At 41.8% G+C, this 27,921-nt stretch overlaps 2 protein-coding genes across 2 annotated transcripts; one reads left to right on the top strand and one right to left on the bottom strand.

Annotated features, from left to right (window-relative positions):
• Positions 1-310: 310 nt before the first annotated feature.
• On the bottom strand, positions 311-11,288 carry lamtor3 (late endosomal/lysosomal adaptor, MAPK and MTOR activator 3). Its single transcript, XM_080750791.1, has 7 exons — positions 11,204-11,288; positions 9,491-9,530; positions 8,718-8,752; positions 7,290-7,348; positions 6,088-6,221; positions 2,878-2,941; positions 311-1,043 (listed from the first exon to the last, which is right to left on the bottom strand). The coding sequence occupies exons 2-7, from the start codon at positions 9,497-9,499 to the stop codon at positions 970-972; spliced, it is 375 nt and encodes a 124-aa protein (XP_080606917.1). The 5' UTR covers positions 9,500-9,530; positions 11,204-11,288; the 3' UTR covers positions 311-969.
• Positions 11,289-13,048: 1,760 nt separating this feature from the next.
• Positions 13,049-24,573, top strand: LOC308305511 (protein YIPF7; the record flags this gene model as incomplete). Its single annotated transcript, XM_080750307.1, has 5 exons — positions 13,049-13,161; positions 17,331-17,485; positions 18,807-18,952; positions 20,661-20,842; positions 24,411-24,573. The coding sequence occupies 5 exons, from the start codon at positions 13,049-13,051 to the stop codon at positions 24,571-24,573; spliced, it is 759 nt and encodes a 252-aa protein (XP_080606433.1).
• Between the last annotated feature and the right edge of the window lie 3,348 nt (positions 24,574-27,921).

Genomic DNA, 27,921 nt, shown 5'->3' with positions numbered 1-27,921 from the left:
CCTGACCTGGATGCAGAGGTGAAGAGATCTGACCTCACATGGGGCCAGCTGGAGACAATGGCCCAGGACCGGGATGCCTGACCTCTTGTTGGTGGCCCATGCCCAAAGTCGAGCGATAGGCGCAAGTAAGTAAAGTAAGCATGTCAAAGGTTATATGTAAAAACAAGGATTACAATTATTTATCGTTTACAGGGTTAGGGTTATTTATTTAATTCTGGGAAAAAATAAATATATTGTCCATTTGAGTGGCAATATACCTGCCTTTAGGCTAATAATATGTGTTATTTAATAATTGTGATTCCTTGCGGGCCAAAGTTGAACTTTATTTTCATAAATAATACATAAATGAATGATACAAACGATGAATTTGTTAAAAAAAAGAAAAGAAAATTAACCACACAAAAACAGTCAAATAATATTAGAAATTAGAAAGCATCATCTCCAACGTAGACACAAGTAACATGTAGGCATATCTCTCTGTGTATCTCTCTCTCTCTGTGTGTGTGTGTGTGTGTGTGTGTGTGTGTGTGTGTGTGTGTGTGTGTGTGTGTGTGTGTGTGTGTGTGTGTGTGTGTGTGTGTCCTGCGTCTAACCCATACCATATATTAACCACTTTCATCCAGGTGGCACAATTTGGGTCAGGTAATTTTAGGAGAAAATGGGGAAAAAAAGAAAGAAAGAAATCTAAACTTTCAGGAGAAAATAGAAGATCTATAAGTCCCACAGCGCACAGCATTCCAACATGACGTAGGGCTTGTCGATCGGCTCATCTAGGAACAATTGTGAGCAGGTTGTAACTTGTAAGTGCTTAATGGCTCAGTGTGTGTGTGTGTGTGTGTGTGTGTGTGTGTGTGTGTGTGTGTGTGTGTGTGTGTGTGTGTGTGTGGGGAAGTAAAACAGGCTGATATGCAGGCTTGGGAGCATGGCCATGTTGCAGGGCTCCTCCAGACAGGTAGGTGGCAGTAGAGTTCAGGCCACCTCCACCACTTGTCTCAGCTCCTCTATTAGTGGACACAGCTCCTTCTCCAGGCTGATGATCAGACCTACGACGACAACAACAACAACAACAACAGAGCTTAAGACCTGGAAATATTCTAATTCTTTTATTTTCAATGTTTTCAGGCCAAGGACCCCTTAGTTGAGAGAAAGATGAAGCAGGGACCTCCACAACCTGTTCATAGATTCTATAGTTTCATTGTTTGACAGCACAATCATCAGTGTGTTTTGGATTCATGTCAATTTGTGTTTTCAGATATTTAACCACTTGAGCCGTCATTACCTAATAAACTTGACCGCTCTTTCCCCCCCTCTACACCAAACCCCTTTGCCGAATTTATTATTTTTGGCTTAATTCTCAGAATATGGACACTAGGGTTCAAGGAGAAAAAACTTTTCCATTACTCAAAGATTTGGAAGACCCCCTGTAGTAACTCTGAGGGCCCCCTAGGGGTCCCGGACCCCCTGTCGAAGACAAAAGCTCACAGTGCGGCACCAAGTGCCTGACTGCAAGCTTGTAGATCTGCCATTTTTGAAAAGTAATAAAAATGTGTGCAAATCTTTGAATATATACGCAATTTTAAAGCGAACAACGAACATTTGTAACTCAAATTTAGCTGCTGGGGGTCCGTGGCCAAATACATATCATTTTGGGGTCCTTGACAGTTTGAGCATCACTGACATTGGTTGTTTATTCAGAAACCTGTTAAACCTGTTTAGAAGACATTTATAGAATCGGGTAAATATATTCAAAGACTTTCTGAAATTGTCAAGATTTTTCAAAAATAGCAGATCTACAAGCTCGCAGCGCACGCTGTGATGTGCAGACTTCTCTGCCTTTATTGATAGTATACAACTGGCGATATAGACAGGAAACGGGGTAAGACTGACGAGGAGTGACACGCAGCAAAGGTCGTTGGGATTGGGACTCGAACCCGCGGCGCACTGTCAGGCATCAGAACCAATGTATTATGCGCCCGGACCGCTAGGCCAGTGGGCGCCCCGGACTGTTTCACCTTAACGTATAAACCTTTGTGTTTGCCAACACTCGACTTGTTTTTAACTCTACGTATGGTTCTCTCTGGTTGTGTTGCAATTGCTATTTGGTCGTGTTTCTTTTGTTCCTTGCCACAAGTTTTGTAACACGTCAATCCATAATAGTGCCAAACAACAGAAGCTTTACCCACTTGCAAACACAGGGCATTTGAAGCAGCAGGACTGACTGGCCAAATGTATTGCTGAGCACATGCATGGCACACAACACAGATGACTGCAGACTGCTGTATTTTTAAATATGTATATCGTGCTTGATGACATTGCGATGATGGTAAATGTTATTTTCAACATATAGTGCGGCCGTAAGGGACAGAGCATGGTAAAGCCGGCTAGAACAAAATGTGGGTTAATTGAGGGATAAAAAAAAATAAAGAAAACAAAATGTGAGACACCAGAGGTAAATGGTGCATTTATATAGCGCTTTTATCCAAGGCATTTTACATAGATTGTGCATTACATTCACCCATTCACACACACATTCATACACCGATGGCAGAGGAAACCATGCAAGGCACCAACCTGCTCACCGGGAGCAACTAGGGGTTCAGAGTCTTGCTCAAGGACCCTTCGACATTAACTCAGGGGGAGCCCGGGATCGAACTCAACTGGGAACCCTTCGGGAACCCTTTGTGCTCTAATGTCGGTTTCTCTACCCCTGAGCTATGCCGCCCCAGAGGGTTACTGATTAACTGTAAATGTATGAAGAGTAGAGTTTTGTAGGTAATTATAATGAATTTGAAAATTGCTTGTGCTGCACTGTAGATAGTAGCTGACAGATAGTAATCATAGTAATGACAGACGGTGGCACGGTGCATCCACTCTCACCTGTGTTGGCATTGCAGCTGGCTATGAAACTGATGACCAGAGGCAACCTGTTGAACTGCACGATCTGTTGGACGCACACACGGACAGACACACACACGGACAGACACACACACGGACAGACACACACACACACACACACACACTCTTTTTAGAGAATTACTCACTCATTATCATCCTAGCTTTTCGCTTTTCTACTAACAATAATGGCATGGTTTTTATAACTAAGCCAATTATGTAATAGACGCAAAATAGACGCGACGATTTCACCGCGATTCGCGACGACACAGGCATGCATCAATGGTGAAAACATAAGCACTTTACAAATAGCGGCAAATAGCTACTTGTTTGTAGTTAATAAAAACAGAAGCATGGATTTACAAGGTGATCTAAATCATCTCATCGATACTGCCAGAACACACAGCTATGGAGAGGAGACTCCAGCACAGCTCAGCTTTGATGGCTGATAGCGATAGCAGGACGGATAAGTAGTTTGCGTCCTGTTAGTTAATGCATCCATTATGAAAAATATGCTTCAAAGAATGCAGGCCAAGCTGCATCACTGCTTTACTAAGTCCCGTGAAAGTGAAACTAAATCGTGGACCACTGTGCCGTGCTCCTGCACAATCACAACTCAGTCAGTGCTGTAGACACTGTAGCCTGTCTGCGTGCTGCCCGGGGGAGGGGCTGTGAAAGCAGGGGACAGATCCTCACGCTATATGACACGTTGAGCCGCGACACGTTATAGCTTGTAGATCTGTTCTTTTTGGCGAATTACACCACCGTACTATAGAAGTATAAATTAAGCACTAGAGCTGCGACTCATAGAACGTGCACTCGCTGTATCCAGAGCCTTGAGACTGTTTGTATCACGAGAGAAACGATACTCTGAAAAAGCATATCGTGGCAAAGCTGTATCGCCGATACGATAATTATCGCCATATCGCCCACCCCTAATATAATCACTATAACAACATGTCAGAATATCAACAACAATATAGCATTATATGCATATGAATATCAATCTAAAAAACAATATAATCAGTAAAGAAAAGGATTCTAAAAACCTACAAAAAATGCTCACTAGCTTCATATATGGTCATTGCGTGTTTCATTAGTGCTAAGTGTTTAGGTGGAGTCTGAAAAGGTGAGTCTTCAGTCCACGGCACGCACACACACACACACACACACACACACACACACACACACACACACACACACACACACACACACACACACACACACACACACACACACACACACACACACACACACACACACACACACACACACACACACACACACACACACACACACACACACAATGAGCTGGTACTTTTTTTTCCTTCTTTAGTTTCGTTTGTTAAGAGAAACTGGTGGGAGTCTCCTGTAAACCCAATGCATATGCTCAGGTCTTCAGACCAGCTCCTGCTCAAGGTCAAAACTGCAAACCTGGTCACAGAAGGGGACAGAGCCTTTGCCATAAGGGCCCCCCATCTTCTGGATGGATCATCTTTGGAACAATCTTCCTCTGGTAGTCAGACAGGCTACCTCATTGACTACTTTTAAAACTCTTTTAAAAACCCATTTTTACAGAATAGCTTTTAACTAGCCCAGTCAATGGTACTCTTTGCTTGTTTTTATCTTGTGTTTATCTTTTTTTTTGTTCTTTTTAATTGCCTTTATTTTTCTCTGTAGGAATTGTTTTTACTCTAATTACGGTACCTGTGTTTTTCAATGATGTTTTTGTTGTTTTTACCCCAATCTGTTGTCGGGGTTTGTGTTGTGTGTGATGTGAAGCACTTTGTTAACTTGTTTTTGAAAAGTGCTATATAAATAAAGTTTATTATTATTATTATTATTATATTACACCAGCCAAGGTCAGGAGCTGGTCAGACGTTCAAGATGGGCATGATATATTTATTTGTTGTACGGTTTATGCTTTTAGCCCAGGTTCTGTCAGCAGTGGAAAGCCACCTGGTTATGTGTTTTACTAGTAACAGATGATGGTGTAACAGCTCACCTGGTTATGTGTTTTACTAGTAACAGAAGATGGTGTAACAGCTCACCTGCTTATGTGTTGTAGGTAACAGAAGATGGTGTAACAGCTCACCTGGTTATGTGTTTTACTAGTAACAGAAGATGGTGTAACAGCTCACCTGCTTATGTGTTGTAGGTAACAGAAGATGGTGTAACAGCTCACCTGGTTATGTGTTTTACTAGTAACAGAAGATGGTGTAACAGCTCACCTGCTTATGTGTTGTAGGTAACAGAAGATGGTGTAACAGCTCACCTGGTTATGTGTTTTACTAGTAACAGAAGATGGTGTAACAGCTCACCTGGTTATGTGTTTTACTAGTAACAGAAGATGGTGTAACAGCTCACCTGCTTATGTGTTGTAGGTAACAGAAGATGGTGTAACAGCTCACCTGGTTATGTGTTTTACTAGTAACAGAAGATGGTGTAACAGCTCACCTGGTTATGTGTTTTACTAGTAACAGAAGATGGTGTAACAGCTCACCTGCTTATGTGTTGTAGGTAACAGAAGATGGTGTAACAGCTCACCTGGTTATGTGTTTTACTAGTAACAGAAGATGGTGTAACAGCTCACCTGCTTATGTGTTGTAGGTAACAGAAGATGGTGTAACAGCTCAACTGCTTATGTGTTGTAGGTAACAGAAGATGGTGTAACAGCTCACCTGGTTATGTGTTTTACTAGTAACAGAAGATGGTGTAACAGCTCACCTGCTTATGTGTTGTAGGTAACAGAAGATGGTGTAACAGCTCAACTGCTTATGTGTTGTAGGCAACAGAAGATGGTGTAACAGCTCACCTGTTCTATGCTGAATCTGGACCCTAGTCCCTACCAGACTCGCTCAAGCGACTTCTTGACCGGATCCATTTGCTTATACAGAACTAGGCAAAGCAGCATTTTCTATCAGTGCTCCATTTGCTTGGAATCAGCTCCAGAAATCCTTAAAAATAAGAGCCTTAGGCCAATTCAGGACGATGGTTTCTAACACCTTTGTTCTAGAGTCTGTAAATCCCTCAAATAAATCGTTTCTGATTTCATTTCCTTGAACTTTCTTCAGTTTTCAAGTATTCTGTCTCCCGGTTATATTTTAATATTGCTGTATTGTTGTATCTCGGCTGCATTGTAAATGAGGGCCTGCCCTCAATTGTATTCCAGAGTTTAAATAAAAGGTAACTAACCTGGTATGTGTTGTAGTAGCAGATGATGCTCTTGTTCTTGGACAGGCCCAGCTTGCTGCCCTGGTCCGTGGCCAGGGCGAACGTGGACAGGAAGCCCGGGCGCAGGGCGTACTCTGGGGCGTTGTCATTGGCAACTACAGGACGGCACAGCAGTCATAAGATTAAATATGGGTTACTACAGGGAGTAATAAGATATAATATGGGTTAATAAAGGGATTAAACTTAAAGCAAACAACAACCTCACAACAAGAAGTTCTATTAGGCCAATAAGTACCAATTGGTGATTTGGGGTTACAGTCTGAAAGGAGCCCCACCATACATACACAGTAACGCTGTTTCCTAAACAATTAGCACAGAAGGTGGTGCTGTGGGTTTTTGTATCAAAAGGGTGCCTGTTATGGATGTATCGTATGCAGCACTTTCACTGGTTTAAACAACATTTACAGTATGTAACTGTATAGTATGAATAACTGAATAAGTTAGTCCAATAGTCTAAATTAAGTGAAACACTGTGCTTAACTTTTGATATATATGAGGCCATTAAGACATTTTTAAATGCAGCTGAGAAACTTGGCAACCCAGTTGAAGAAATTGCTGATTGAGGCTTTAACCGTGGCTTTTTGAAATAGCCAAAAGTCCTCCCCAAATGTCATTGTTCAAAAATAGCTGATGCTAACAAACTCAACAACTCAACATATCACAATGCAACCCGCTGTGAATGTGTAGATTTGCGGGTCCGCATCAGTATCCCGACGGGCCGGTATTCCGACAATAAAACTAACCCTAACTCTACCCCTAACCCTAAACTTAACCTCAGGAACCGTACCTCAGTAACTAACCTGTCGACGCTAGTCGGTAACCGTACCTCAGTAACTAACCTGCCGACGCTAGTCGGAACAGCGGCCCGTCGGGATAGTGAGCTGACCCCAGATTTGCCACCTTCGAAAAGTCACAGTGCAAAATAGGGCTTAAGTGGTTGGAGCTGCAATCCATAACCTTTTGTGTCCGTTGATAAAATGTCATTTTAACCAACCTGTGTGTGGTAGATTATTGAAATATGTTTACTGTATGACATGACAGTCAATGGAACGGTTCCCACACACATGCTGCCTGTTGGTGCTCAAGCAGGGAACCCGGGTTCAAGTATGTCATGAAAGTACTGGATTGTAGATTCATTTAATAAAACTATGAAGCTACTGTACCTTTGATGACAGGGACACCATCTCTGTCTGTCACTACGATAGCATGAAGACCTTCAACACTGGGGACACAAACACACAAACAGTCACATTCATGTTAGCGGAGGAAACTCAACGTCTCCTGTCTGGTCCTGACACAGTTTTATAGAGCCTCTCCTCGTCCATCACCGTGTGGTTAGGCCTGTCACAATTATTACATAATCGTCTAATCGCGATTATTTGACATAATCGCGATTATTTTGTCCTAATCGTTTCCATGTTGAAATGTTCAATGTTCAAAAATAGTGGAAATAGCAAATCTATAAGCTCACAACGTGTCACGATGCGATCATGCAACACGTTGTGAGCTTGTAGATCTGCCATTTCCACTATCAATGTTTTTTAAGTATAAAGTTGTCAAAAATGTCAGTCATTTCATTTCTTTGTATATTTAGGTTATGTGTCATATCTGCCATGTGGCGTTAATTGATAGGTAGCTATGCCCCTCCCAAAAAGCTTTTGTCCATTATGTCCAATGCTAGCTTAGCAACCGGTAGCTCTGGTCCATAGCGTTAGTGGAGTTCTCCCTAACGCTATGTTCCTCTACCTCCGTATTCCTTGGCAAAACCGGAACACCCCGCCGTCTGGTCCAAAAATAACAAAAACTGTTTCGCCCGCTCGAAGGGTTCCCAGTTCGAATCCGGGCTCCCCCTGAGTTAATGTCGAAGGGTCCTTGGGCAAGACTCTGAACCCCTAATTGCTCCCGGTGAGCAGGTTGGTGCCTTGCATGGTTTCCTCCGCCACCGGTGTATGAATGTGTGCGTGAATGGGTGAATGTAATGCACAATCTATGTAACGTGCTTTGGATAAAAGCGCTATATAAATGCACCATTTACCATTTACCAATGATTATCACATAGTAGGGCTGTCACGATATGACATTTTACATGACGATTAATTGTCACTCAAATAATTGGCGATTAACGATTTAATTGTGTTTTTGTCGTTGATAATTACATTTCTGTTTGGCTTTTAGGCTTTGAAGTTGTACATGGTAGATATGACACATAACCTAAATATACAAAGAAATTACTGACATATTTGACAACTTACTACTTAAAAAATAACTTTGATTGTGGAAATAGCCGAACCACAAGCTCACAACGCGTCGCGATGCGACGCGTTGTGAGCTTGTAGATCTGCTATTTCCACTATTTCGGAAATCTTTCAACATTCACGATTATGACGATTATGACAAAATAATTGCGATAATGTCAAATAATCACGATTAGACGATTATGTAATAATTGTGACAGCCCTATGAGTGGGTGAATGTAAAGCACAACCTATGTAAAGTTCCTCCGATAAAAGGCAATATATAAATGCACCATTTACTTATTGTTATACCTATTTTCAGCAACAATAAAAATCACATAGTTAAAGTACACTAACCTGGGCAGCTGCTTGTACAGATATCTTTTCAAGTCCTGTAAGAAATGAGTGTTATACTCTTGTTTACTAATAGATCACTGTACAATAATATGACAACAAATGACAGTACATCTCCTTGTCACACTCTTACTGAATTAGTTTGATTGCTTTTCATTTGTGTTATGGTCATGGTGCTTATGTGATAAGCTACAACCCTTTTGTTGTCTACAGTGACTGTAGACTCTACACCAGGGCTAGGCAACCTTACGCACGGGTGCCAACATTGTCACAGGGGAGGGTGATCACTGGCACACTGGCAGAAGTGTGAGAGAGATGATTTCTATTTTTTTAAATCAAATATTGTTTTAAACATTGGCAATTAAATTAAGTCACCTAATGTGCAGCAAATTACATCCTGCACATAATTCTACATTCATTAAAACTTTGAGTGGGGAGGGAGTCAGGGAGAGATAGATAGGTGGGTTATTGCTCTGAGACTAATGATCATTATAACAATGTCCTGACAGTCAAAATATGTCAGAATCTTTTATGGGGCGTCATTAAAATGTTGACATGGCACACTGACCATCTAGAAAATAAAAACATAGCACTTCATTTCAAAAAGTTTGCAGACCCCTGCTCTGCTCTGCTCTACACCAACACAATGTATTTTATCATTTAGTGCAGTGGCTCTCAAACTTTGGCCACATCTGAAAATATGTTCTGACAGGTATCATATACTCTTTTAATGGAATAATAGGCAACGTAATCCTGTTAAGAGATGGTATACTTACATCAGCCATGATGGCCAATGTCTGTCAGCAATGTTTACACCTGGGAAGAGAAGAGATATGGTTTGACATGATTAGACTATAATAGGTCTGTCACAATTATTACATCACTGTCTAATCGCAACCATTTGACATAATCACAATTATTGTGTCACAGTCATAATCGTTTCCATGTTGATTTTTTTTATATTTTCAAACATTTTCAAACATAGTGAAAATAGCAGATCTACAAGCTCTTAACGTGTCGCATCGCGATGCGTTGTGAGCTTGTAGATCGTCTATTTCCACTATCAATGTTCTTGTCAAAGTATAAAGTTGTCAAATATGTCAGTCACGTCTTTGTATATAGGTTATGTGTCCTATCTGCCATGTGCAACTTCAAAGCCTACAAGCCAAACAGAAATGTAATTGTCAATGTCAAAAACACAATTAAATCATTAATCGCAATTATTTGAGTGACAATTAATCGTCATGTAAAATGTCATAACTGCGACCGAAGATAGCAGGTTTATTTTGAGAAACGTCACAGCTTGGCCGTGTCACACATTTTTACGGTCTAATGGGTTTGTCATGCTCTGATGTCACTGTGATGTCAGGGGAACCACTCCACCAGAATGGGTTTGCCGCTCTGACATCACGCTCTGGCTTCACTGTGATGTCACACTAACAGAATCCCTTTTGTGCCCATATATGGAGTTCCCTGATGGCATCAATATTAATGATCCCCTATTAGAGAGATCCCTGTGATGCCAGGGGGAACAATCCCTTTTATGCCCATATATGGAGATCCCTGATGTCCACTAGCCCTGATGTCCACATCACTGTGGCGCGCCTGTCGCCCTGAGGCGTCTTACTAGTAAAAAATATAATAAACGTTATTTGTATTGCACCTTTCAAGACATGAAATGCAGCTCAAAATGCTTTACAGATAGAGCAGAAAATGAAGCACAAGTGCTTATAATTAACAGAAAGTACACATGATTACAATAAAGCAGAAAAGAGAGGTAGAAAAATAAAACATTAAAAAACATGGTCATAATTGTGACATCCCTAGATTAGACTGATAAACGTGATTCAGATGATTTGAACACTTTAAAGGGGAGGCTAACTTATTAGCTCTTCTCCAACATACAATCATTGATTGATTGATTGATTGATTGAAGACTTTATTAGAAGTTTGCATAGGAAAAGGTACAGTTTCATGACGGTACAGTTCACTGGTACAAGGTCTACTAAAAGGAGATCCATGAAAAGACTAAGCTTATTTCCACTGGAAACCATTGAAGTATCTCATATAACATTGAATGACAGACAAATAGAACACAGTACTATGCAGTAGATATGTAAAGAAAAACAAAATAGAAGACAGTAAGTCAAAACAAACAGTATATACAAAGAAGGGGCAGGGGAGGGTAGGGTTGGGCTAGATTCTTTTTTACCAGTTGCGAACGGCTGCTGCCTGTAAGTGGTTTTTCAGGGCAATTTTAAAGGATGCTAGTGATCCACACTCCTTTGTGGCCTTCGGTAAGGCTTTCCACATTTTGGTGGTATAGCAGAAAAAAGAGTTTGACCCTTTGTTGGTTTTGACTCTGGTCGCTATAAATGGCATTTTAAATAACTGTGAAAGCAATGACATGGCTACAGCAGTTAGTTATATGAGGTAAACGTGCACAATAAGACAGAATACTACTTATAAACATGCAGATAATTCTTTACCTCGTCAGAACGCTTCAAAATCCTGTGGTTCTGTTGCTACTTTACACACGACCAGCCAACAGTCACATGACAGTGTTTATTTCCCCCTGTGCTACACACACATTGGTGCCCTATCGATTCACGTGACTCCAGGGGACGCTGTTGGAACAACTGTGTGATGGCAAAGGGCTGTTGGCGCGAGGTTAGTCGGGAATAGTCACGGCATTAAACGGGTAACTGTTTTCGTCGTAACGCACGTGAAAAGGCGTCCGCTGTGATCAACGCTGCGCATCGTTAGCGCATTATAACGCATATAAAGTAGCCTACTTTTGACCTGTTTTGGGTGCCTTTTTATTAAAACACCTCGTCAAATGTATTTTGGAAAACATTTTAATGAATTCTACTGCAATATAATGCACATACATAATTACATACTGTTAATCCTTACGATATTTTAGTGAATTGTCTTGTTAGGTTGTTTAGTTTTGTGTAGGAGGCCTATTGTTTACACTACCATTAGAACCCACAACAAATAGTAGCTTATGTGTTTGTTTTATTGTTGGTAAAAAAAAAAAAAAACCATAATGACTTATTTTTATTTATTTGTGTATTTATTTTATGTATCCAATGTTTCTGTTTCTAAATACAATGTTTATAAGCTATATTTATTTTAGTTAGGCCTGTATTTAGTTATTTTCTATAAACTTATTTTCCATTATAGAGTATGTCTACACAGAATACAGTTCAGCAGATTACTACATGAATCCCCCAGACCAAGATATAAATATAGAGCTCTATTTATAGCCCCTCAGCACACACACTGACAACAACCCAACTTGCTGTGGACAGGCTGTGAGGTATGGAAACCGTGTTATAATCTAGGCTATAGGCTGAATAAGTGCTCTGATTTATCCACTTAAAAGTATACACAATATAAAAATACTTTACAACATCACAGACCTTGTACTTGACAAGTAAAGTGCCTGTATTAAAACATTTGAGTGAACAGACAACTTTCAAATCAAAACTTCTCAGCTCTAATTGATTGTGACACTAACAGCATTGAAACACTGTAATCTATCTATCTATCTATACTGCAGCATCTAGGCTCAATAAGATGGTTTGTGTGGATTTCTACAAAATACTCTTGCCTTTTTTATACATTTCATTGTAGGCTACGCCACAATAATACCCTGACTTCTGTTTGGAAATCATCAAGCTAATGAATGCTTGCATACCAGACCTTTTGTCTGCATGGTTTGATTTATTCAAGGTCAAATTGTAAAACCATGTTGCCCGCAGCATGCGTATATGTCCATCTGGGACTCATGCGTGCATCCTGTGTAACAAAATGTAATGCAGAGATTTATTTGTGCATTTGAAGAATGTTCAAGATATCAGTGCTGGGGGGGCACGGCACAGTAGGTATAGCGCTGTCTGTCGCCGGGGACGCTGTGGGCGCTGGCTGGGGGCGTGTTCTCTCGTCATCAGCCCCAACACCCTAGGTGGGGCTGGTGAAAGGGCCTTTCTGTGTAGAGTTTGCATGTTCTCCCAGTGTCTCCTGGGGTAGGTACCCTCACAAAAACATGCAGTAATCCTGCATGGTCTCTATACTGCCTCCCCCTGGCCAGCCGGGCCGCCTGATGGAGGGGAAAGTAACTGGTTAGAATAACGTGTTCCATCCACGCGCTACATCCAACCGGGGAAGCTCCCCCATGTCAGGTGATAAGAAGCAGCTTGCTCACTCCTCGTGTACTGAAGGAAGCATGAGCTCAGTTTGGGGCTCTCCCCAGGTTGGCAGAGGGAGAGCAGTGCCCATGATTACAAGTTAACAGCAGTTAATCAGTGTGTTTTCCTTTCAGAACCATGGGGGACTTTCAGCAGTTTGAGCAGGACTTCTACCAGTCTGGATATTATGTGGACGACCAGGGAAACACTGTCTATGATCCTTATGACTACAACCCAGACTACCAACATGAGTGAGTTTATATGATCCTTATGACTACAACCCAGACTACCAACATGAGTGAGTTTATAGTCTATAGCTGTGATCCTTATGACTACAACCCAGACTACCAACATGAGTGAGTTTATAGTCTATAGCTGTGATCCTTATGACTACAACCCAGACTACCAACATGAGTGAGTTTATTGTTTATAGCTGTGATCCTTATGACTACAACCCAGACTACCAACATGAGTGAGTTTATATGATCCTTATGACTACAACCCAGACTACCAACATGAGTGTGTTTATAGTTTATAGCTGTGATCCTTATGACTACAACCCAGACTACCAACATGAGTGAGTTTATAGTTTATAGCTGTGATCCTTATGACTACAACCCAGACTACCAACATGAGTGAGTTTACAGTTTATAGCTGTGATCCTTATGACTACAACCCAGACTACCAACATGAGTGAGTTTGTCAGCAGCTATGTCTCTATATATGGAGTTATATGTTGTTCGTGTCCAAATATGGGGCTTGTGAGGTCAGACTTAGTGAGATTTGTCGGTTATCTCCATATATGGAGTGATGTGTTGGTTATCTCCATATCTGGAGATTCAACCTTCAACGATTTTGACATCTTGTTACTAATCTGTCGGTAGATAATGCCGGTCTTATATAAGGGTCATTTGTGTACGGTGGGATGTCATACTGATGTCAGCAGTGTGACAGGAGATAAGCGACCAACGGTCGCTTATCTCCCGATTAGGGAGTCTTACTGGTTTATAGCTGTGATCCTTATGACTACAACCCAGACTACCAACATGAGTGAGTTTATATGATCCTTATGACTACAACCCTGACTACCAACATGAGTGAGTTTATGTGATCCTTATGACTACAACCCTGACTACCAACATGAGTGAGTTTATAGTTTATAGCTGTGATCCTTATGACTACAACCCAGACTACCAACATGAGTGAGTTTATTGCGACCGTTAGGTCGCAGTTTATGAGCCGATGAGTTGTGTCAGAGTCGAGATCCTGCTTGCATCTAATCTGTCGGTAGATAATGCCGGTCTTATATAAGGGTCATTTGTGTACGGTGTGATGTCATACTGATGTCAGCAGTGTGATGTCATACTGATGTCAGCAGCTATGTCTCTATATATGGAGTTATATGTTGTTCGTGTCCAAATATGGGGCTTGTGAGGTCAGACTTAGTGAGATTCGTCGGTTATCTCCATATATGGAGTGATGTGTTGGTTATCTCCATATCTGGAGATTCAACCTTCAACGATTTTGACATCTTGTTACTAATCTGTCGGTAGATAATGCCGGTCTTATATAAGGGTCATTTGTGTACGGTGTGATGTCATACTGATGTCAGCAGTGTGACAGGAGATATCTCCCGATTAGGGAGTCTTACTGGTATCAAAACCTCCACCGGCCGTCCGTCCGTCCGTCCGTCCGTCCGTCGGTCACACGTCACACCTTTGCCCTGCTCATATCTCCGCATCAGTATGACATCACACTGCTTGGTGTGTGCCGTCAGGGTCATTTGTGTACGGTGTGATGTCATACTGATGTCAGCAGTGTGATGTCATACTGATGTCAGCAGCTATGTCTCTATATATGGAGTTATATGTTGTTCGTGTCCAAATATGGGGCTTGTGAGGTCAGACTTAGTGAGATTCGTCGGTTATCTCCATATATGGAGGGAGAACCAGCTTATGAGCCGATGAGTTGTGTCAGAGTCGAGATCCTGCTTGCATCTAATCTGTCGGTAGATAATGCCGGTCTTATATAAGGGTCATTTGTGTACGGTGTGATGTCATACTGATGTCAGCAGTGTGATGTCATACTGATGTCAGCAGCTATGTCTCTATATATGGAGTTATATGTTGTTCGTGTCCAAATATGGGGCTTGTGAGGTCAGACTTAGTGAGATTCGTCGGTTATCTCCATATATGGAGGGATGTGTTGGTTATCTCCATATCTGGAGATTCAACCTTCAACGATTTTGACATCTTGTTACTAATCTGTCGGTAGATAATGCCGGTCTTATATAAGGGTCATTTGTGTACGGTGTGATGTCATACTGATGTCAGCAGTGTGACAGGAGATAAGCGAACAACGGTCGCTTATCTCCCGATTAGGGAGTCTTACTGGTATGATCCTTATGACTACAACCCTGACTACCAACATGAGTGTGTTTATAGTTTATAGCTGTGATCCTTATGACTACAACCCTGACTACCAACATGAGTGTGTTTATAGTTTATAGCTGTGATCCTTATGACTACAACCCTGACTACCAACATGAGTGTGTTTATAGTTTATAGCTGTGATCCTTATGACTACAACCCAGACTACCAACATGAGTGAGTTTATAGTTTATAGCTGTGATCCTTATGACTACAACCCAGACTACCAACAGTGAGTTTATAGTTTATAGCTGTGATCCTTATGACTGCAACCCAGACTACCAACATGAGTGAGTTTATAGTTTATAGCTGTGATCCTTAAGACTACAACCCAGACTACCAACACGAGTGAGTTTATAGTTTATAGCTGTGATCCTTATGACTACAACCCAGACTACCAACATGAGTGAGTTTATAGTTTATAGCTGTGATCCTTATGACTACAACCCAGACTACCAACAGTGAGTTTATAGTTTATAGCTGTGATCCTTATGACTGCAACCCTGACTACCAACATGAGTGAGTTTATAGTTTATAGCTGTGATCCTTATGACTGCAACCCTGACTACCAACATGAATGTGTTTATAGTTTATAGCTGTGATCCTTATGACTACAACCCTGACTACCAACATGAGTGTGTTTATAGTTTATAGCTGTGATCCTTATGACTACAACCCAGACTACCAACATGAGTGAGTTTATAGTTTATAGCTGTGATCCTTATGACTACAACCCAGACTACCAACAGTGAGTTTATAGTTTATAGCTGTGATCCTTATGACTGCAACCCAGACTACCAACATGAGTGAGTTTATAGTTTATAGCTGTGATCCTTATGACTACAACCCAGACTACCAACAGTGAGTTTATAGTTTATAGCTGTGATCCTTATGACTACAACCCAGACTACCAACAGTGAGTTTATAGTTTATAGCTGTGATCCTTATGACTACAACCCTGAGTACCAACATGAGTGAGTTTATAGTTTATAGCTGTGATCCTTATGACTACAACCCTGAGTACCAACCAACATGAGTGAGTTTATAGTTTATAGCTGGGATCCTTATGACTACAACCCTGAGTACCAACCAACATGAGTGAGTTTATAGTTTATAGCTGTGATCCTTATGACTACAACCCTGACTACCAACATGAGTGAGTTTATAGTTTATAGCTGTGATCCTTATGACTACAACCCAGACTACCAACATGAGTGAGTTTATTGGCTACTGATCCCAAACCAACATGAAGTTTGAGTGTATAAGAGGGTATATGCAAATCTGCAATTTTTGGGCAAAGAGATTTGGTAGAGAGTGAAAAAAGATGTTATTTCCAGGCCAGTTTTACCAATATAGAGGGTTTAAATGGTACTGGATAATATGCAGCTTGGCAAAATAAAAGGTGAATTGATCCCAGTGTATGGCGGAGGACAATTTCACCATAAATTTAAATCTCCACGATACAATTATTGTGAGTGTTTGTTTTTTTGTTCCTTTTTTTATCACGATAAACGATAATAACGATTACTGTCCCATACCTATGATGGTTGTCAGCAGGCACCTGCACACATAGACATCAAAGGGGGCTTGAGCCCCTGCCCTTTTATCAGTCTGTAAAAAGTGTCCTCTCCAGACCATGAATGCAGTTTTTTTTACTATGGTGAATGAAATGCAAATGCCACTCTTTCCATACCATACCTGAAGGCAGCATTCAAGAGAATTGCCTTGTCCAAACTCTCCTGAACTTGAATGCAGCATCTTATGTTGAAAGAATTGCCCTCTCTGTATAGAAATCCATGCCGTTACGCCACATCTCCAGTATTGACTTGATTATGCTTATAGTTCAGTGTGGTATCAAGCACCGAAAATAGCAGACCTCCAAGCTCACAACAGCTTGGAAGTCTGCTATTTTCTATATTTTCACCAAGAGGCCCCTTTAGAAATGTCAGCCCCTGCCTCTCTAACATTCTCTGCCTGTCCCTGGGTGTCAGAGAGACGGATGCAGCCATGCCAGATGTGTACGATCCCTCCATGATGGGACAGCCCTACCACGGACACATCTTCCAGCCCAGCTTGTCCCCTGGAGGAGCTGCTGCAGGTGCAGGCTCCACTGCTGCTTATGAAGACGAGCCTCCTCTAATGGAAGGTACAAGCTAACCTGGGACTCCCTTTTTTGCAGGTCTTTCAGTAAATGGTAAATGGTGCATTTATATAGCACTTTTATCCAAGGCGCTTTACATAGATTGTGCCATACATTCACCCATTCATCACGCTTACATTCACACACCGGTGGCGGAGGAAACCATGCAAGGCACCAGCCTGCTCACCGGGAGCAACTAGGGGTTCAGTGTCTTGCCCAAGGACTCTTCCACATTAACTCTGGGGGAGCCCGGATTTGAACTTGGAACCCTTCAGGAACCCTTCGTGCTCTAATAACGGTTTCTCTACCCCTGAGCTATGCCGCCCAACATATTTCAGTCCGAGTGTATCAAAAAAGCACTTCGGTTAAGGCAAGACCCGCCCGCGGAAGCTTGTGATTGGCTGCACGGAGGTGCCAAAAGTCGGAGGGATGAAAATGTACTATTCTGGCACCCTTTACAACTTCTACTGGCACTGAGTCGGCTCTTGCGACCTTCGCACGCTCGACGTGGCAGCTTGCTAGCTGCCGCTCGCTTGCCGGTGTCTCACGTGGCTCAAGGTCGCCTGAGACGAGACGTTTTATATTTCCGGCCAAAGTGTAGTCCGTCTGATGACAACAACATGAAGTAGGTTGTTTCTAGCCTCGCAAGCCATCCCGAGCTACGTCATCACCAATGTGCTTCCTTTCTCGGTCTGGTGTTCCTCCCATCGAGCCTCTTTATTAGAAATTGGCAGAGAATTTCCAATCAAAAGGCTGCATTTCGAGCGAACCCGCCTCACACCGCTCCTGATTGGTCGAGCGGCTGCTGCAGCTCTTGCATTTTGTAAACAAACATGGCGGACCCCATGTCCGACGCGAGTTCACAAATCGCAAATAAAAGCTGCATTAAGCGAAGTTTTATCTGAAATCAACGGCATCTCATAACTTAAAAACGAACAACAGTTTGCACCTTTGGAATTTCTGTCTGGAAAAGACGTTTTTTATGTTCTCCCGACAATGTTTGATGCGCTAATGACTACTGACATGACCTGTGAGTCAAAGTGAGTAACTACCGGTACGTCATCGCGTAATGCGTTGTCTATGGAGAACTCCCACTGTTGCGAGGCTAACTGAACCCAGGCTATAGGTACAAGCCAGTTGAGTGAGCAGCTCTGCCTATCACAGATCAACTGAGCAGTGGGGGAAAAGTATTAATACTGCAATGTAGAAATACTCTGTTACAAGCAACAGTCCGGTAATCAAAATGTACTAGAGTAAAAGTACAGCTATTTAACACTAAAATAACAACATAAACATCACTCACCCATGCGTCTTTAAAATGTTCCAGAGCTTGGCATCAATTTCGATCACATCTGGCAGAAGACCCTGACGGTGCTGAACCCTTTTAAGCCAGCAGATGGCAGCATTATGAACGAGACGGATCTGACAGGACCCTTCCTGTTCTGTGTTGCACTGGGAGCAACCCTGCTGATGGTGAGTCACTTATATACACTGGTTCTCAACCTGTGGGTCGGGATCCCCAGGGGGTCCCCACATTATCTTGGGGGCTCCCCAGATGATTAACTTAATGTGCAGCATTGTTTTCTCTCAACAGTAAACAAACCCCCATAAAGTTTAAGAGTATAGAAGGTATCTGCATATTTCTAAAGTGAGTTTAAGGACTTTTAATAATAACATTGGCCAATTTGTCAAATATTAGAGGCAGAAATAGTGAAAATAGCAGATATGCTCACAACATATATCTGCTATTTTCACAATAGTACTGTGTTATACAAAATGTAATGCCTCAACTCTTAGTCCTCGTCAGTGTGGGGTTTCCCCAATTAAAATATGATTATTTTGAGGGTCGCGGCCTGAAAAGGGTGAGAACCACTGACTTAACACTCGATCCCCAAATGAATATGTATTAGGCTGCGGACCACCATTCGAAAATATATTGTGTCAACACTGCCATACACGGTTTGTGATGTTAAAATTTAAAAAAAAAAGGAAATCAAGATTTGTTTTGAAAATAGCAGATCTACAAGCCCATATAGTCTCACGTAGCCAGACAACCATTCCACTATCTCCAAATGAATGCTGCATAGAGTGTGGAACTACACCTCCTGAATGCTGAAAATCTTGAAAACATATTGAATTCACATTTGTGATAAGCAGCAAATATCATTATTATCCTTCCTCTAATTGGATTTACAGTGTAAGACAAATCTACATGACAGTTAAGACAAAACGGTAGCGGGAGGAGGTGTAACAGACATGAGCTTTATTCCTGAATAATCTTTCCACGCTTCTTTTGTATGATGGGCTTGTGAGCTTTAGGCCAGGGGCCAATTCTGATATCTTCACAAATTGGTACCACCCAAGGTGACCGTACGTTTTTTTTTTTTTTTACATTTTTGTCTCCCTACATGTCTCTAGTTTACATTTTGGTATGATAACCCTTTCTGAGACCCAGCTTAATTGATGTTATCAGCCGCTAGAGTCGGTGTCCCATTAACTTTACTATACAGGGAAAGAAGCAAAAGATTAATCTGCTTTAAGTAGCATATGAGGGATCTAACTAGGGTTCTTTCATGATTCTTAATCCATTACAAGCATCTGTTTTGCACTAAAAACATTCCTTGGTCTAAAACAGCCCCCTCAAAAGTGTGAAAAGTGATGACTCATCACTTAAACCATAGTCTTGTGGGGCCGTTTGTAGCCCAAGGAATGTTTTTCGTGCAAAACAGATGCTTGCAATGGATTCAGAATCATGAAAGAACCCTAGTTAGATCCCTCATATGCTACTTAAAGCAGATTAATCTTGCTTTTTTCCCTGTATAGTAAAGTTAATGGGACACCGACTCTAGCGACTGATAACATCAATTAAGCTGGGTCTCAGAAAGGGTTATCATACCAAAATGTAAACTAGAGACATGTAGGGAGACAAAAATGTAAAAAACGTACGGTCACCTTGGGTGGTACCAATTTGTGAAGATATCAGAATTGGCCCCTGGCCTACTTAGATCTGCTATTTTCAAATAGCCAATGTATAGGATTGAAGTGGTTAAACCCTCTGCAAGGAGCCCTGGGTGGTCCCCGGACCCAACTTGAGAACTAGAATGTCCAGATACAGAGTTATACAGTTTAATGTAATCTACATAATAGGATAAATGAAGCTTCTTTTCTCCTGCACACACAGGCAGGTAAAGCCCACTTTGGGTACATCTATGGGATCAGTGCTATGGGCTGTACGGGGCTGTACAGCCTGCTCAACCTCATGTGTCCCCTGGCCGTGTCCTATGGCTGCGTGGCCAGTGTCCTGGGCTACTGTCTGCTGCCCATGGTGGCCCTGGCGGGCTCCGCCCTCTTCTTCTCCTTACAGTAAGTCAGGGTTGGGCAACTTCCATGATGGAGAGGGCCACTGGGTTATCATCTCACTCCAGAGGACCACATATATACATACAGTCAAAAATAACAAAAATAGCCAATCTACAAGCTCTGTCGCACTTGTGACGTGTTTTGAGCTTGTACTGTATAGATCTGCTATTTTTGCTATTTTTGAATTGGAATCCTGAATTATTTTCAGCTATTTCTTTTATTGGAATCCTGAAAAGTTGTATTTTAAATGCATTTACTATGTTCATAATGTTAACTTTATGAACCTAATACATACAAATACATATTGCCCTGAAAAACGCATTTCGTGTGCAACCTGCTTAAGTCATATCCATGTCCATCGGTGGTCAACAATCATTGTTGTTCCTCCTAGACAAAAATACAATAACCCTGCATAAACTAAATAAAAAAAGTAATGTTCCCCTACCTCCGTTCCGTCTGGTACGAAAATAACAAAAACTGTTTCGCCCCTCACCAAACCAAAGGCATCAGTGGACAGTTGAAAGATTACTCTACTTAGTGGACGCGGTCTGGGGCCCCCATGGACCACACACTTAAAATACATTTCTAGGGCGAAATGAAAGATATTCCACCGGATGGAGACACTTTTCCTGGTTGAAGTTTTTACGAAACAGCGCTTCCAACGTCGTAGAGCTGAATAACACCCAGCGAGACTAATGCTCTGTGTAATGCAGTCCTCTGACCTGTTGTGAGTTGGCACTGTGATGGCGACAACAAAATAGTGGAAAAACTAGAAGAAATGGAGTCTGATGGGGGGCTCCAGACCTCGTCCACTAAGTAGAGTAAGCTTTCAACTGTCCACTGATACCTTTGGCTTGGTGAGGGGATCGAAACAGTTTTTGTTATTTTCGGACCAGACGACGGGGCTTTCCGGTTTCGCAGGTACAGTACATATTTCACCTCCTTCCGCTAATGTAAATGCTTGACATCTTTCAATGTTGGAAGATTAGATTTTCTTCCTTTTTTCTTTACTCAAGCAAAAGTACACATAATACAGCAATATAAAGCTGTATACGTTTTGCATGAGTACACAAGTATTGGCATGTACTTCTAAAGTACCAAAGCAAAAGTACTCAGATTTTTTTTCCTTTTTTTTCCTCTTTTTTATATCAGATAGCAGATTTTTTATAGCTCAGAGCGTGTCTCATCATGACGCCTCCCGGCTCATTGTGAGCTTGTAGATCGGCTATTTTCAAATGGACAAAGTATAAAGGGCTTAACTGGTTAACACATGTTTTGTATAAATAATCTAAATCTACAGAGTAACTTCTGTTAAATGTTTTCAAATAATTCCAGTGGAGAAAAGAGTACAATATTTGCCTTGGAATGTTATTCCATGCAGTATAGCCTATAAGTATTAACATGGAAAATAAAAGTACCTTAAAAGTTGTACTTCAACTTTTTTTTTAAAGTAATCCTATAATAACATTGTTTTGTTTTTTGATTCATTTATTTTTGAGCGGTGGTCACAACGCTCCTATACGTGGCCGTGTGTGTGGGTCTGTCTGTCTGTCTGTCTGTCTGTATGTCTGTATGTCTGTCTCCGTGTCCGTAGCCTGCAGTAACCTTTTCTGACCACACATGTTAAGGGAGGGGCGCTGTTGCACACACACACACACACACACACACACACACACACACACACACACACACACACACACACACACACACACACACACACACACACACACACACACACACACACACACACACCACCGCTCAGTTCACACGAGTGTGATTTTTATTTTTATTTTTATTTTTTTGGATCAGTCATGGCTCAGTTCCCACCTGATGTCATGTGGGAGTTCTGACTGCTCCAGATCGTACTGAATAACTGCTAGCTTGCAGAGCGTCTTAAGACTAGGACTCAAGTCTAGGATGTGCAGCTCATCGTTGGGTGTGAAGTATGGATCTTTATATCCTCCAAAGATGATGACACGACTTCCCACCATGCAACAGCAGCCCCCTGTCCTCCAAAATGAGTCATTCACCTTGGGCTTCACCTCCTTCCAGGAGAAGGCCTCTGGACTGAATTTCCATATATTGCAGATTACAGTTTTAAAGACTTCACCAATCCAGTTCTTACCACCACATATGTACAGCTCTCCATTGTGGGCAAAGGCTGACTGATTGCAGCGTTCTTCTGGAAGATGCTTTGCAGAAGGAATGTCCAGCCAGCAGTTGGTCTCTGTGTCAAACACTCTGATGTTGTTGTTGAAGATTTGCCTGCCTCCTAAACCCCCAAATACAAACATCTTTGTCCCAATGATGGTGGCAGAGTGACGTGATGAAGCAGGAGGCAGAGTTCCTCTGGTGTTAATTAAGGACCAGACCATCGTGGTTGTGTCCAGCTTGTAGATGTCATTAGTGAATTGATCCTCCTCGGTCCGTCCTCCATGGATATACATGACCTTCCCCAAGACACAGGCTGAGTGGTACACCCTACTCTCTGGAACGGTCCCAGAAACCCTAGTCATGATCCATCTGTGGGCGTCGACATCAAATGCATAAAGCATGTTGTTAAACCCTCTATTCCATCCTCCCCAGAGGTAGACGATGTATTCAATGATCACAGCTGTGTGGCCATAGCGACTACAGGGAACATCAGGAGGAAGTTCTCCTGTTGTAGTCGTCACTGGGGGCAACGTCCTCCATCTCAGAGACACTGTGTTGAAGACGTACACATCGATCTGATCTTCTGGAGTTGTCCTATCATTCCCTCCAAAGGCGTACACTTTGTGTCCCACCAATACAGCAACACCAAGGATGATATCTGGGGCTCCTCGCAGCTTCACTGTACAGTGCATTTTTTGACAGACCATCAGCAACAACACTCTTTGAAACAATACTTTTACCAGCTTGCTCTGTAAAACAGTCTTATTGAACATGAGACCCTTTATATAGGAGGGCAGTCAGTACTAGTAGATGTCAGTACTATGATGTCACTTAGTGTGCCGGCATAGAAATGGAAGGCAGGTCGGCCAACCTCTGATGTCACTCTGACTCAGCCATAACCATATTAGGAGTTCCCAATGCGGCTGCGCCCAAATATGGAGTGTGTTGTCTAACCTTAATATGTCGCCATGGCATCAGCCGTAAACAAATCAGTCAGCTCGACATAATGCTCACAAAAAATGGGCATGTCCATATACGGGCATATACTGTTGACATCAGGAATCTCCATTATGCATAAAAGGGACATGGAGTGACAGATACAGAGATCTCTATATATGGGCATACATGTAGAGTAACAAAGCGTTAGGGAGAACTCCACTAACGCTATGGACCAGAGCTAAGTGGGACCATGCTAGCTGTGATGGTTACAGTGTGTTCTTGTCTTTCTAAACAGAGGGTACCATGGCACCCTGCTAGCTGTGATGGTTACAGTGTGTTCTTGTCTTTCTAAACAGAGGGTACCATGGCACCCTGCTAGCTGTGATGGTGACAGTGTGTTCTTGTCTTTCTAAACAGAGGGTACCATGGCACCCTGCTAGCTGTGATGGTGACAGTGTGTTCTTGTCTTTCTAAACAGAGGGTACCACGGGACCCTGCTTGCTCTGATGGTGATCGGCTGGTGCAGTCTCTCGGCCTCTAAGATCTTCACCAGCACGCTGGCCATGACGGACCAGCAGCTCCTGGTGGCCTACCCCTGTGCCCTGCTCTACGGAGTGTTTGCTCTGCTCGCTGTCTTCTAGCACACAGCTTCTCAAGCTTTTCAGGCTGGGACCCCCAAAATAATCATCCTATTTGAACTGTGTACCCCCCCCCCACCCTGGCGAGCACTAGGAGTTGAGGCATTATATTTTGTATAACATGGTTCTATTGTGAAAATAGCAGATCTACATGCTCACAACGCCTCGCGTTCCGAGGCATTGTGAGCATGTAGATCGGCTATTTTCACAATTTCTGCCTCTAATATTTGACAATATGGAGCATGTTTATTTTATTTATTTTGGAGGTATTAAAAGGGTCTTAAATTGACACTTTAGAAAGTAGATACCCTATATATACTTATACTGTATGTTGGTTTGTTTAGTGTAAAAATAGTGTAAAAAATATTTCTACCACTTTTTGTGGTATTCTGATTGGCTTAAAACAGTGGTAAATCAGTCAACAACCTTGAGCTGGCTCATGTTGCAGTTGTAACATTTCCAAGATTTAGCAAGTTACAACTGTGTTTTCTTTCATTTATATGGTAGAAGTGGTAGAAAAGCAATTTACCATTCGAGGCGAAGCATCGTGCCACAACCCTGAAACAGTGGTATATCAGCCAGCAACCCACTCCCTCTCATGGTAAATGGCTTACGTTTGACATCATCTTGAGAACCATTGTTCTAACACACTGCTTCTCAAACCTTTACATTTCAAAGTCTCCCCTTAACTCCCATTTGGTTCCATTTGTGTGTACTGTCAGAGTTACAGACTTGTACGGGTCAATGTAGACCCCCGTAAAGGAACCCAAAGCGTCCCTTGAATCTACTTTTAGAAACACTGTCCTTCTCAAACTACAGAAATTAGTGTTGCAGATTAAACTAACTAGATTTCATAAGATACCTTCACAGACTTGTTGGACAGAACTATCATTGCTGTGTAAATGAATGTTGTTGGTTGTTTGTTTGTTTCTATGTTTGACCACACATGTATCTGTTAATATGTTGGATTCATCTCAATGTGTATTTTCAGGCATTTAACCACTTAAACTCTCAATACATAGTAAACTTGACTTAGGTTTGCTATTTTTCCCCTCTACACCAGACCTCTTTGCCCTCCAGAATAGGGATGCAAGGGTTCAAGGGTTAAATAAAAAAATAAAAAAACAGTTGCTATCACACAAAGATGTGGTTGCCCTGTAGTAACTTTGAGGTCCCGGACCCCCTGTTACCTGTTACATGCCTTAGTCATAAAACACAGTATTTTATGCATCTTTTAAAAACACATCTGTTCTGTAAAAAATCAAACCTCGGTTCGAATTGAAGCGGTGGACAGATAAAACTTCTATTCTGAATGTATTTGGAGAGCTGGTATGACAGTTGGTATAATAGGTTTAGAAAATAAAATAGATTAAAACACATACATTAAAATAAGAATTTGTAATTAAATAAATACATAAATAAATATAAAGTGTTTAAATAAGACAGATAAACCCTGAAGGCCAAATTATCATGTGAAGCTTGACCAATCCTCAAAGTATCCATTCATCTGACCGGGAGGGACACCGCACACATATTCTAGATGTACAGGACATATAAAGCCTATTCATTCTGAACTGAAATGACCATATATGGACATGGGACACACATTTTGCTTTTTGAAAAAGCCTATTCATTCTGGACTGATATTTTACACGTACGGGACAGGAAAAACCTGTTCATTCTGGCCTGGAGTGACCATATATGGACATAAGGTAACGGACATTCTGTTTTTGAAAAACCCTGTTCATTCTGGACTGAGATCACCATATATGGTAATTAAACGGACATTCTGTTTTTGAAAAAGCCTGTTCATTCTGGACTGAAATGACCATATATGGGCGTGATACACACAAAGCCATTCATTGGAAGCGGTTTCCACCGCTTCAAAAACTCTGTTTAATCTTAATCATGTTAATCTTAATTTAACCTTGTTTATTTGTGCATTGTTGTCTTTCTACTCTCATGTTGCTCTGTTTTAACTTGTGTTTGCCAGACCCATGAAATGGGTAGGCCTACATAAGCAAATGTCGGTCTGTCCGGGTTTTCTATATAAAGGGTATATATGATGATGACATGATGATGACATGCCTACAAAAGGTATGATGTCATAAATGATGATGACAGACAGGGGGTCTGGCACAACCAGGTTGACCTGGTCTAGTTTATATTGTGTTATTAAAGTTCATACTTACTTTACCTACTTCTCAATGTTGACACTAGGGGGTGCCATAACATCACGTTTCTGCCTGTCAGAACATAAACATAAAGGACACCCAGGGTTCAACAGGCCCATCCTCAAGGCAACACGTTTTGAGCATACAGTACAGTATGTGAGCGCTGTTCTTTTCTCAGCCCAGAAAAGAAAAATACATTTCCTTGCATGCTCATTTTGAAGAGTGGAACGCTTTAAACGCAAGTGACTGCGGTCACAACGCACAGAGCCTCTGGAGCATTCAGAGGAGAAGGGACTCATTTCTCAACATGCAGGGCCGTCCATGCACTGTGGGCTGGGAGAGAGTGACACTCCACAGACACTACACTCGCATCATGACTGAGCTTTCTTGCCTATAGATAGATACCTTTATTATCCCGAGGGGGAAAATATATAACCTAGCCTAAAAAGAAAAACACAGAATGTACATAAATGTGCAAAAAAAAGGAAAGGAAGAAAAGGTAGGAAGTAGTGAATTGCTGACCTACAAGCTCTCAATAAGTTGCATCAGTGCTATTTACACTAATCTGGGTCCTGGGGAGACATCACATTCTATTACTATTCACACTAGTTTGCAGAATATTTCTTCGTGAAGGACATGAGCATTGAACTCTACTCTATGGACCTTTGGGCTTACAAAAAAGGATAACAAAAAGCAGGTTTACTTTAGGCCACATAAAAGTTCTGACCTAGAACATTAGTGTGGTTGCCTAATAGCAACCACACTAACCACATAAAATGCTTTAAAACTCCACCTGATTACACAGGCAACCTAGAGTTGTGTGCATAGTTCATCCGCTGGGCTCACCGTCTTTCTCTCTGGCAGGTAGTGTGTTTCAGACTTTTTGCTGTTTTCATCATCATCTGGTGGACTGAATTATGTGGAAGTGTGGAGAAGCCTGTGTGTTTTCAGAGCGCCTAGCTTGTGTCACCCTTCACACACGCCACAAGGTGATTCTCCTCCAGGACAGACACACCTACGCTGCGTATGTGCGTATCTACGTATGTATGTATGTCAGTATCTGTGTTTGTTTAAGCCCGGTCGTAGCCCAATCAGGGACGAGCATTTCTGGCAATGTCATCATTAGCAGCCAATGAGGGACCGGCATTACCTGGTGATGTCAGTGGTGATGTAACTG

The sequence above is a fragment of the Nannobrachium achirus genome (genome assembly GCF_963921795.1).
Source record: "Nannobrachium achirus genome assembly, chromosome: 20".
NCBI lineage: Eukaryota > Metazoa > Chordata > Actinopteri > Myctophiformes > Myctophidae > Nannobrachium > Nannobrachium achirus.
Note: the sequence above shows the minus strand (reverse complement) of the source record. Positions and strands in the feature narration are given on the sequence as shown.